Source organism: Arvicanthis niloticus, chromosome X (genome assembly GCF_011762505.2).
Source record: "Arvicanthis niloticus isolate mArvNil1 chromosome X, mArvNil1.pat.X, whole genome shotgun sequence".
Classification (NCBI taxonomy): Eukaryota; Metazoa; Chordata; class Mammalia; order Rodentia; family Muridae; genus Arvicanthis; species Arvicanthis niloticus.
This window is the reverse complement of record NC_047679.1, coordinates 24,527,519-24,540,144: the sequence shown is the minus strand read 5'-3', so window position 1 is coordinate 24,540,144 and position 12,626 is coordinate 24,527,519. Positions and strand designations below refer to the sequence as shown.

General features: G+C 40.2%; 1 protein-coding gene across 1 annotated transcript in view; it reads left to right on the top strand.

The window, feature by feature from the left end:
* The first annotated feature begins 1,439 nt into the window (after nt 1–1,439).
* Nucleotides 1,440–12,626, top strand: part of Ace2 (angiotensin converting enzyme 2) — a 48,672-nt gene continuing 37,485 nt past the window's right edge. Inside the window, exons 1-2 of the mRNA XM_034486048.2 lie at nt 1,440–1,629; nt 2,622–2,910. Of these exons, the coding sequence (XP_034341939.1) occupies nt 2,725–2,910 (186 nt within the window). The 5' untranslated portion in view covers nt 1,440–1,629; nt 2,622–2,724. The remainder of the gene's footprint in view (nt 1,630–2,621; nt 2,911–12,626) is intronic.

Here is a 12,626-nt window from a genome sequence, read left to right as displayed (position 1 = left end):
TAATATATCAAAGGCCTAAAGTCCCACAGATCAATCTCCTCAGCATGTTCGCTGAGCAGAAGCCAGAGCATGTAAAGATTTCTGTCATATAACTTCTCTACTTGAAGGCTTCCATTGTCAGTCATGCCTAAGGGTAAAAATAAAAGAATCAAAGGTGGCATTTTCTTTAAGGCCCACCTGGTGTGAGACAAAGCTTTCTTCTCAGCTTCATAGCTACTCAAATAGGCCTCTGATGTTTTGGGGAATCTGCCTACACTCTTTGTGCATGGCTACCACCTTTTTTTTTTTAATCTAGAAGTCTTTTCCCAGATGACTTTCACACATCCTTTTAGATCTCTGCTCAGCTGACACCTTTTCAGAGACATTTCTCAAAATGGGCGCCAAGATAATACTTCTAGGTAACAGAGTATTATTATCTTCTCAATGAAGAGTGGACCAAAATTCCAGCAGTTCAGCGAGTACTTGCTGTTGGCCATCGTAGGGTAGGGTACATCTTGTAAAGTATCACTCTCAGCAATCCCACCATTTCCCTTGCTGCTCTGAGTTGCTTGGCTTCCGCCATTTTCCTGCCCCATCTCAATTTTAGTCTTCTTGTCTAGCTACTTTTAGCTTGGATTTTGTGTCTTGCTTTTTATATTTTCTGTCTCAGTAAACTGAATTTGAACTGCTCTTTTTTCTGTCTTCACCCCAAGCAGTTAATTCAGGAGGTGTTCTGAGTTACTAGAGGTTTCTTTCAGCTTTTTTTTTCTCATGCAATGTTTGTGGTTCAGGAGCTCACATGCCGCGGTCCATTGTGTTGTCTTTTTTTTTTCCCCTTAAACTCGTGAGAAGCAAGATTACAGATTCCTATGCATGGAAAAGCATCACTACCACATCTGCATCGACGTTTCTCTCCTGACATTTTTTTCATTATTGAAATTTGTCCCCTGCTTTATCTTGACTCTCTTTTGATGTAGAACCAAATTCATCATCTTCCTTAAAGAAGCAAGTCCTTCTCCTTTAGCTATGTATGGCCCCGATCCTGCTCTCATACTCCTGTAACATACAACTTAGCTTGGAGCCTGGACTCTAGAGCCAGACAGCCTGGATCCACGGCCTGCTTCCACTCCTTGTTAGCCTTACTTAGCTACTTAAGCTCAATTTCACACTTCATAAAATGGTGATGTAAATATTTGCCCACAGGTATGTTGTGATACTTAAGTAAAATGTTACGACACAAAGCACTTTGGGCAATTACTGCTTTTTCTTATTCTACAGTTGTCTGTCCCGGTTTAGAATAAAGTGAAGTAGTGGAATTATTTTTCAGGCTTGGTTATTAGCATTTCTTCTGAACCTGGAAGACTTGTTTTTCTGGATGGAGAAATGTTTGCTCTGTGTGAAGGTTTCATAATCATAATCAAGCAGGCCTATGAGCCCTGCCATTTAAAGTGGCTCCTCTCTTACACTCTGGGAATGAGGACACGGAGCCAGCTGCCGAACTTCACCAGGGTAACCATTAAAATCCCTTTGGAGTTCATATTGCCGCGATTCCATGCCTATGGATGCCAAGGACTTGACATGGATACGCTTTGTATTTCATAATGTGGAGTCACTATTACTTCCTTGAGTTCTCAGCTAAGTTGTAAGCAGGTAAGTGAAAGGGAAAGAGGCACCTGATGAAGTCAGCCATAGAGCTAGAGTGTAACATGCCTCCTGAGAAATAGAAAAGGACAACTTGAAACTTTACCAAAGCCACACAGGGAGCACCAAACTCCCTATGGAGTGGAGAATAGTCTTATAATTTCTTAAATGGGCAGAGAAATGAATTTATTTTTAACTTTTAGAGACAGGGTTTCTTTGTATAGCCTTGGCTGTCCTTGATAGGTAGAGCAGGCTGTCCTCAAACTCAGAGATCTGCCTTCCTCTGTCTCCTGAGTGCTGGGATTAATGGCATGTACCACCTGTCCCCAGCCCCATTATCTCTACTAATTTTAAGCTCATGCTTACAAAAGCTCACTTCCTTGGTTAACAGCCCCCTTTACAAATGAGCAACTTTGCCTTTGTTGTTGTAGAATTCTTAAAAAGAAAAAAAAAATTCAGCCAGGTGGTTGTGGTGCACACCTTTAATCCCAGTACTCAGGAGGCAGAGGCAAGCAGATCTCTGAGTCTGAGGCTAGCCTGGTCTTCAGAGCGCGTTCCAGGACAGCCAAGGCTACAGAGAGAAACTGTTTAAAAACAGCAAGAAAGAGAAAGGGGAGAGGGAGAGGATAGATAGCTTATTGATAGAATTGTCAGAAATGTGTTCTAATATGTGTCCCACTATTTCTAATTCTAACCTCTCCCCCCTTTTTGTTACTGTAAAATCATAGCACACCCCCCTGCCCCCAGTGAATCTTTAACAGCTTTTAAGGAACATATTAACTTAATGTCCAAGTTTTGATTTAGCCATAAAATGTTAGCAAAGCTAAGGTTTTCTAGGATTAATGAATAACATGCCTTTATTTAGTTTACTTTAAAAAAATCATTCTAAAATATCTGTTTACATATCTGTCCTCTCCAGGATTAACTTCATATTGGTCCAGCAGCTTGTTTACTGTTCTCTTCTGTTTCTTCTTCTGCTTTTTTTTTTCTTCCCTTCTCAGTGCCCAACCCAAGTTCAAAGGCTGATGAGAGAGAAAAACTCATGAGGAGACTTTACTCTAGGGAAAGTTGCTCAGTGGATGGGATCTTGGCGCACGGGGAAAGATGTCAAGCTCCTCCTGGCTCCTTCTCAGCCTTGTTGCTGTTACCACTGCTCAGTCCCTCATCGAGGAAAAGGCCAAGACATTTTTAGACAAGTTTAACCGGGAAGCTGAAGACCTGTATCACCAAAGTTCACTTGCTTCTTGGAATTATAACACTAACATTACTGAGGAGAATGCCCAAAAGATGGTAAGTTCTTGAGGCTACCTAGGGGTGGGGTGGGGGGCATTTATTGATTGCTTCTTAAAGATTAGAATTACTGCCTATAAAACTGGATAAGGAAATCATAGAGATCTCTAAAGTGTGAGGATGAATGACTGCCTCCGAAGCTCTGATCTTAGTGTCCCAGATGACTAAATTCAATTGACCTTAGAGTTTATCTGGAAAATTGGTATGAATGAATTCTTTGCCCAGATTCCAAAGATGAGTGAAAATGTTTAATAAAGTTGCCATTACTATTCTCATTATATTTGGTATGTAAAGCATTCATGGAAATGTTGTAAGTCGTTATTGAGTCAATAGTTTTCTTTAGCTTATAATGTCAACAGGACTATCCAAGGACTACAAATGACATATTAACTGAAAAATGCAAATGGGGTTTACTGAAGGCAGCAGCTTAGTAATTAAGGTAACCTTGGCTTAGGTGAAACTGGACCTGGGAATGCCTTTTTTCATTGTCACAGAGCTCTGAGGAATTTCCAAAGGTCACGGAAGAAAAGCTATAATTAAACTAGTCCCCCCCAAAAATCTCAGCCTACCCTGGGAAAGCAGCATATTTTGTTTGACAAGTGCAAGGACTTAAAACCTTTTTTTCTCTCTCACAGATCCTGAAGTGCCTTTTAAGTATAGTTAAGTGGTGTAAAATTGAGCAACTATTTAAGAAAAACTTTTGTGTCTTTTTTTTCTTCTTCCAGCGATGCTTTCCTTCAACACTGTAGTTTCTAAAACTTCCTCTCATTCAAATGATCAGGGGGCTGTGTGTTTAAGCTATTGCCATTCATAGAACAGAGCGAGTCTGAGGATGCCTGTCTCCTTTGACATCCTGTGCCCCCCCACCCCCACCATTTTTCTAAAGTTCAAGAAAACCACGGAGATTTTGACAATGTAGTTGCCAAATGAGTTGCTTTTATCTGCTCTCACAGGTTGGTCTTATCCATGGGTATTTTTAGTGTAGCTTTTTTTTCCCCTGAGTTTTTATTTGATTTCTCTTGGAGGTCACCAACGTGTATTGTAGATTTTCTCAGTTGAATGGTTCATGGTGAGACTAATGTCATATTTGAAAGCCAGCTAGCCTGGAGCTAAACTACTGACATCGAAATCCTAGCTATACCACTTTTTAGCTGGGTAAACTTGAGTTCATTAAATGAACAGTCTGGGTCTTAGTTACTTTTTGTTTTAAAATGCACTTTTATTATTTTAAAATTATTTGTGTGTGTGTGCGCGCACACACACACATATGCGCACACGCGCGTATAGATGTCCATGGAGGTCAGAGATATTGCAACTCCCAGGAGTGGAGTTACAAGCTGTTGTGTGCCACCAGACCTAGATGATGGAAACTTGCAACCTCTGCAAGGGAAGTATATATCCTTAACCACCGAGCCATCTTTCCAGCCCAGTCTTAAGTTTATTTCTTCATAAAAAAAAAATGACACTCACATATGCTTCATCAGGTATACCAGAAGAATGTATGATGCCTGTGGGCTTAGGAGAAAATTGTTATTAGTGTAGGAGGGAGTTAGGGTTTTTGAAAAGGTACATACTAGTTTTTTTAAGGACCTACCTGTGCAGAAGTCCTATTATAGAGTGAGATGCAATACTGTTTGCGAAACCATCTCTGGGATTATTATGAAGTTGGGGTTTGGCTCAGTGCAAAAAATAAGAGAGAATGTTATTATTTTTAATTATACAAGCCAACTAGAGCAAAAAATAGAAATGGAAGAGTATAAATGATGAGATGATTTAAACCAGAGAAAAGTATGCAGCCTTTAAAGGAAAAAAAGAACATTTAAATGAAAGAAAAATTGACAAGGGACTCCGTAGCCCCTTCGAGACAGAGTGGTAAAAGGTTCACCAAAGCGCTCAGGTGAACTGGTGTGGGTTTGCCTGAAGAGTGAGGCACTTGTGGGGGAGGGAAATGGTCCCTTTTCCCATTCTCTCCTAGTTTTATGTGTTGAGATCCTCTTCTATACTAGGCAGTGGACAGGCATTAGAGAAGGTTAATGAGATAGGCTGTTCTATATGGGATGTGACCATCACGTAGTAAGTATGAAGTTGGGGCAAACAATCTGGGTTCGGACCCTCATTTGAATGTTGGAAACTGAAGGTCTTAATTAAAGTGTCTTATTGACAATAGATTTTTGTCTCCCATACTATATCCTGATGGCAGTTTGCCCTCCATCTCTCCTAGTTCCTCTCCATTCCCCGTGTCATCCGGATCCACTCCCTTTCTGTCTCTCACTAGAAAACAAATAGACTTCTAGAAGATAATAATGAAATGAAATGTAACAATAGATTAGGACAAAACAAACAGAAGAAATAGCCCAAGAAAAGGGACAAAACCCAGATATAGCCACAGAGAGTCACTCATTCATACACTCAGCAATCTCATAAAAACACTAACCTGGAAGCGGTAATGTATATGCAAAGGGCCTCTAGGAAGGGGAAGGATGTAGATAAAATAAAAAATTAAATTAAATTAAAATAAAAACAAACAAGCAAAGAACAAAACAAAAAAAGGAAATGCCCAGACTCTACATTCTGAGATCCAAACCCTGCAAAGATGCTCTTGGCCATCTACTACTAAACATGCAGCCTACCCTTAAGAGTAGTTTATTTCCCCAGTGTGACGCCCTTGGAGGAAGTTAAATTTTCATTTGCAAGGGGGTATCAATTGGAGATACTGCTAGGTTAGAGATGGGGGCATATGTTCATTTCTTTCATCTCTAGGACTCTGTCTGGCGCAGACCTGTGCAGACCCTGTGCATGCTGCCTTCATCTCTGTGAGTTCATATGAGCTTTGATCATGTTCATTCATTGGGCCTTGTTTCCCTGGTGTCCTCCATCCCCTCTGGCTCTTACACTCTTTCTGCCTCCTCTTCCACAGGGTTCCCTGGGCTCTGAGGGGAGGGGTTTGATGAAGATAGCTCAATTAGGCTGAGTGTTCCAAGGTCTCTCCCTCTCTGCATAATGTCTGGCTGTGAGTCTCTGTGTTTGTTCCCATCTGCTTGAGCAAGTATGAGCTTGGTTTTAACTTCCTTCAGATTCATTTAACTCAGATGTAAACTGAATAAATTTATGATCACAGTATTAATAATATAGTACGTACATAAGGGAATGCTGGATTTAGAAAATATACAGTGTGTGTGTGTGTGTGTGTGTGTGTGTGTGATTGGATACTGTACCTGGCACTAGTTTGATCTTCATCAAAAATGTTATTCAGTGGATTTGCATTTTGAAAAGTCCAACTATCTCACTGGTGTCTCGAGTGTGCAGTTTTTATTTGTAGACTTTTTGGTGTATGGTACAGGGATGTAACCCAGAACCTTGAGAATGCCAGGTAAGGACTCAGCATTGACCTGCATGCTGTGCCCAGGTGGTTTGGAATAAAGATTTCCCTGGAAAGGTCAGATTTGAAGGAAGCTCTTCTGATATTCACAGAACAGCTGCTGGGAAGTAGGTTTCTGGGGAAAAGCCGTTGTGTTCCTTCCTTTGCCTGCCTCTTGGCCTTGTCAGCGGAGAATTCAGGGTCAAGAATTAAGAAATATCAACCTTTGTCTGTATATTTTCACAGTACGCCTTTACTGGGCAAAGGGGAGAATGTGTCCCCATAAATTTGCATTATAGTGACCTTACTCAGTTTTATTGTGGATCAACACTTGTTTTTAGATATGCACTGACTTGCAGAATTAGACTGAGTTTGCTTGAATGAGATTATCTGAGGATCTAGTTTATCTTTTCGGGAGTTAATGGAAAATGAACTTCTTGAACAGATAAAAGAAATAGTTCTGGAATTCTTGGAGTTTATTATGTGCTTGGCAGTAATTGGCCCTTAACTGAAAATAAAGTAAAAGACTTGCAATTATCACTGATGCGTTTGAGATCATTAGACTTTTCTAATCTTAGTTTCAAATGCATTTATTGCTTCAGGGAGGTTAAGCAAGTTTTGAAAAAAAAGTTCTTCCATAAAATAAGTATTTATAAAATGCCCAAAGAAAGTTTTTAGAAGATCACTAGCACACAGGCAAGTATTTGATAAGACTAATCCTAACTGTAACAAAAACATTTACCACCAAAAGTTGTCATATATTATAGAAAGACATAAATTGGAATTAGTCTGGAAAATCCAGATTGTGTATGAGTTAGTTCTTCCAGGGAGCAGATGAGCCATAAGGAATAGTTTCTGATCAGAAGAGAACCTAGAAATCAGTTTGGATTACCTGCTGAAGAGTTTAACTAAATACATTTCTGTGATGACAGTGATTACCATTGTTCAGATGGTTCTGGATGATAGAGAATATTATCCTAAGCCTTTAAAAACATAATGCTGGAATAAAGATGTAAAGAAGAAAAGAAAAAAAAAGTAACCAGAAATGGATTCTTGCCTCCCCCCAAAAAAAGAATAGTCAGAATGAGTTAAGGGGGTCAGAGAGGGCTGGGAAATGTGTGACCTAGAACAAGAAATGAGAGGATGTTGACAGTTGGGTTGGCTCAGTCTTTTTCCACCTGAAAGGCAATACAGCCAAAAGCACAACAGAGATAAATGCAAAGTAAATAGAGGGAAGCACTCTTTGCACCACAGGTGGTGAAGCTGATAAGACCTGTAAAACTTTAATCTAAAAAATGTGAGACATTGACAACTCCAAGTAGGCTTTCAAAGCATTTAAACAAACACATGGCTTGCAGCTCTACCATGGGTTAAGGAAGTATGGCCAATTGCACTGATGGACTGGAGTCTTCATCCTTTCCTATAATGATATCTAAGGTCATGTCACCATGCAGTGCCATCCCAGTGCAGCTTCTGGGAGTGTGTCCTTCATTATTTGTCCCAATTTCTGTGAAGCAAGCCTGATGAAAACTGGCTTAATGGGCTTGAACAATGGAACTCATCCTTCACACCTAGGAATTTGCCAAGAGAACCTGCTCAGACTAGCCAACTATAAGCAAGAGAGAGAGAGAGAGAGAGAGAGAGAGAGAGAGAGAGAGAGAGAGAGAGAGAGAGACTTGGAGTAGTTGCCCAAGCAGAAGCCAACTTCCAGAGTTGCATTAAAAATACAGCCAAGATCAACAGAGGTGTCTGCCAACTCCAAGCTATTTTAGGCACATAAACAATAAACACTCATGCTATTGATGCTTTTTGTTGTTACTTAGATAGTATTATTATTGTACTAGATAATTGATACATAACAGGAAATTAGACTGCATGACATTTCTATGTTCATGTCCTGTCATGGTGACATTACTGAGGGCAACCTGCTATTTTCGTATTGTCTCCTGAGGTAACTTTCAAAACTCAGGATGTTAGGGTTGCCAGCCTGAAGATTTGGCATAGTATGCTGCTACTTAAAGTTGTGGGAGCATGCCTGAAAATAAAAGAAAGCCACAAACTTTTTCCATATGATGTCCTAAAAGGCGCTTACCTAAAGTGAGGCAGAAACCAGGAAACAGGGATAAGAAATAAAGTATGGCTCAAAACAGCTTTTTAAAGCTCCCTACTTTTCTCTGCCATGGTGTTTGTGTGGCTAACTCTAGCTATATACTCTTGTCTTCTTATGAGGCTTTTGAGATTATATTATTTCTGACCAAGAAATAAAATTCAAGGATCACTTTATTTCCCAATGGATTTGGATGAAAACTGGTAAAAAAAAAATTATATATAATTCCAATGGGAGTCATTGTAGAATAACCAAGCTGGGTCTCTAAGTATCATAGTTAGAATCTCTGGTTATGATAAAACACCAAAATCAATTTGGAGACAAAAGGGTTTATTTCATGTTATTTGTTTGGGTAACAGTTCATCACTGAGGGAAATCAGGGAAATGTTAGTAATTCCCCCAAAACAGACTGGAGCCGATCTGATGCAACTCACAGCAGGGTATTCAAGCTAGCTTGCCCAGCCCAGCAACACCACCATCATGCAGGACAGTTTTGGTGGTGGGGGAGCCCCAAATGTCTATGGGGCAAGGCTTTATAGTAAGCATCAAGCAGGGAGTATGTGAGCAAGCATCTAATTGGAAAGCTACTGTGGCCTTTAACATCATTGGCTGGTGCTGGGAGTCATATCCTAAACTTAATTTCTGCTCCTCTCTGCATTTGTGGTCATTAGGCGGGGGTGGGGGTGGAGGTGGGGGGTGGGATTGTAACCTGTGGGTGTAGGTTTGTTGGGGGAATAACTTGGAGACACTGGTCTTGTTGAGGGTATAATCTGGAGTGTTGGTCATGTTGGGGATGAGCCTAGAGATACTAGGTACCAGCCTGTTAATTTATCTGAATTCAAACGTAGGTCAAGTTCTCTAAAATGGAGTCTGAACTTACAAGATTTGGCCTTTCAAGGGCAGGGGAACTCAAAGCAGGAAGCTGGAAGCAGGAACCGAAGCAGAAGCCACGAGAATGCTGTTTACTGATTTGCTCCTGGCGACTTGCTAAGGTTGCTTTCTTAGACACCTCAGGACCACCTACCCAGGGACAGGAGAACAGCACCCACAGACTTGTCTATAGGCAAGTCTGATGGAGGCCTTTGCTCAGTTGATCTTCCTTCTTCCTATATGACCCTAGCTTCTATCAAGTTGACAAAAATCTAACCAGGACAATAATTGATTCACAAAGCATGACACGCATATTTTAGCTATATTCAGTTTACTATACTCTAGCTGAAAATTTCATCACTATCTGCACAATTGGAAATGTTTCCCAGAAAAGATGATTTTTCTGTTTGTGTCTATGCCTCTACACTAACAGGTTAGTGTAGCAGTTGATATGTAAAAGCTTTTGTTTAAAAAAAAAAGAGGTTTGCATGTAATTCAGAAATTCAGTGAAAATTCATTACAAACTCTTGTAATAGCATGCACAGCAAATCTTCACAAGAAATGTAGACTGAGTCTCCAGCAGCTAAAGTGTAATAAACTTCTCAGTAAAATGACACTACTTCTTTTTTTAGGCATTGCCCTTTCTTTGTAGTGTATATTGGTTTGATTTTTTGAAATAGAATTCTTTGTAAATCTTCCTCAAGGGCACAGGTATAGGTATGAGTGTGTGTGTGCTTGTGTGAGTGTGTGTGTTTATGAGTGAGTGTGTCCAGAGGTTAACCCTGGGTATCATTGCCCAGGGTCTAGCCAACCTTATTTTTGAGACAGGGTCTTTAGCTGAACCTAGAACTCACCATTTGGTTAGGCTAGTTGGCTAAAATGCCCAGGGATCTTCCTGGCTCCATCTCTCCTGTTCTGAAATTGCAGGTGAGTGCCACAATGCCTGACTTCTTAACATGGGTTCTGGGAATTACAGTCAGGTCCTGATGCTTGCACAGTGAGCACTTTGCTTTCTAAGCCATGCCCTAGGCCCTTGAAATCCTTTTTATTTGTAATTCAACTCAATCCTGACTTTCTTTGTACACAAAGATGTTTAGGGAAAAATCAGGATCGCCTAACAACAATTTCAAAACAGTCATGGTTGGTTTTTAATAAAAAGGTCAGTAGCTCTCCAGCAGCATAGAGTGTCTCTGGATCATTTGAATCCTAGAGAGAGCAAGAGGATCCCAGTATTTAGCAATAATTATGGCAACCACCCCCTCACTCCTGTCCATTCCCCAAAGAGCATTTTGAAGGTTGTCTTGTAACTATTTATTTTTTAAAAAATCAGAAGTTGTTTAGAGAAAGTAGGAAGCCAGTACTCATTCTCTTGGTGATCTCTAGGGCCCTTCAGCATTTCTGCTGGGTCCTTTAGAGGCTCTGGGCATACAAATCACCCTTTCATATTCCTACCCCAGGGGAACTCAGGGCCTGATAATGCTAAATAAACTGCTGGTCTCCATTCATGGAAAGAATGTTGATTTAATCCCTGTCTCTAATGGTTCATGACAGACGTAACACCCGTATCTGAGAACATGTATGGGGGAGGATGGCCATGATACAAAGATACCGGAATTCAGGGCCGAGTATTTTTTTTTCCCACAGAAGATAAAAGACAGGAAAAAATAAAAATGCTTCTGAAAGAAGTTTAAAAGCTTAAAAAGTCAACCGTCTCATGCACTATATAGAAAGGTTTTGGAGTTCTAGGCTGGAGTGACAGTATTTACATAACTTGTGTTATGTACTCCGTTGAATAGACTACATTTCTTTGTCATTTGCAAATCTCTGGATATGTTGAGTAACCAAGGCAGTCTTATCCTCTGATCATCATGCAGCCTTGAGGATCTTATCTGGAAACCAGAGCAGCATATGCGGTTTAAGGGTAGAGCTTTGCCTCGGAGGTTGTACAAGTGTAATATCCCAGATGGATGCTCAGGTTCTTGCAGCTTTTCCTTTTCTGTCATCAGAGAATTGCCACAGGTTTAGGGCTAGGAGGCTGCAGATGGTTTAGCTTCATTCAGGGGGTGATGAGCTCTAGAAAAAGAGAAAATAAAATGCCAGCACTTTATACTTCAAGCAAATGATCACAAGCAGAAATGGTACTCATTTATGTGTCAATGTGTTTTCAATGGAATAGTTGCATATTTTAGCACATAAATACTTCACAGGCCTTCAAAAGTATAATAGTTATCCATCAAAAACAGGGATCAACAATCTTTTTAACTGAGTCTTGAACAGTGGATCTTCTTGGCTTTGAAGTTCTTATGGTTTCTTCGGAACCACCGAGCCCTGCTGTCATGTGGCAGAAGCAGCCACAAACAGCACAGTATAAATGGTTGTGGGGCTGACCAATGAAACTGTATTGAAGAAAGAGCAGGTGATATCTGGTCTTGGCCCAAGGGCTATAATTTGTCAGCCCTGATTAAAGGGAGAAGCCCTGATTTACAATTTTGAAAAGAAATAAATATAGGTCCTAAAGAGTTGCCTAGGAAATAAGAAGTTTATATAGCACTAATTCTATATAATTATATTAATGGCACGAATCGCTAGATTCGTTTTTCGTCACTCCAGAATTTTCTTCCCTATTTTTTAAATTTTAAAATGATAACAGGCAAAGTAAAGAGATTCATAGTAGTGTTTTCATGTATACTTTGTTCAAAATCAGTGCCCACTCTCTTACTAATTCTTCTACTCCTTCTTGCTGGTGTCTGTCTTACCTCCCCCCTCAGAGGGCAGCCTTCTGCTTTTCTCTTTTTCTCTTTCCTCTTTTGTTCTCCCTTGAAATGGTTTTTCCTCTGTCATGATCCCCCCCCCTCTCTCTCTCTCACACACACACACACACACACACAGAGGTACACACAGACACACACACACACACAGAGAGAGAGAGAGAGAGAGAGAGAGAGAGAGAGAGAGAGAGAGAGAGAAAGAGAGACAGACAGACAGATGAGACAGAGACACACAGAGAGACAGAGAAAGAAATAAATAGACAGAAACAGAGATAGAGAAACACATCCACACAGAGAGAGATCTAGGTTTACAAAAAAGAAAATATGTGTATTTATCAAAATTTTTGTTTAAATAAAATAACCACATTTTGGGTAGAGGCCACTAGACCTAAGGTCTAAGAAAAAAGCTCTCATGAAGACATTTAAGACCATAAAGAAATTATTGGATGTACCTTATACACATAGTTAGAATTTTGTTTTTGAACATTTAAAAGCAGAATTTAATATGTTGTACTTGTGTCCTTGGATTTGCCAGGAAGTCTCATCTGACTAAAGACTCCCAAGATGCACACTGAGATCCCAAGACATGCGCCGAATCTTACAGACAAACAGT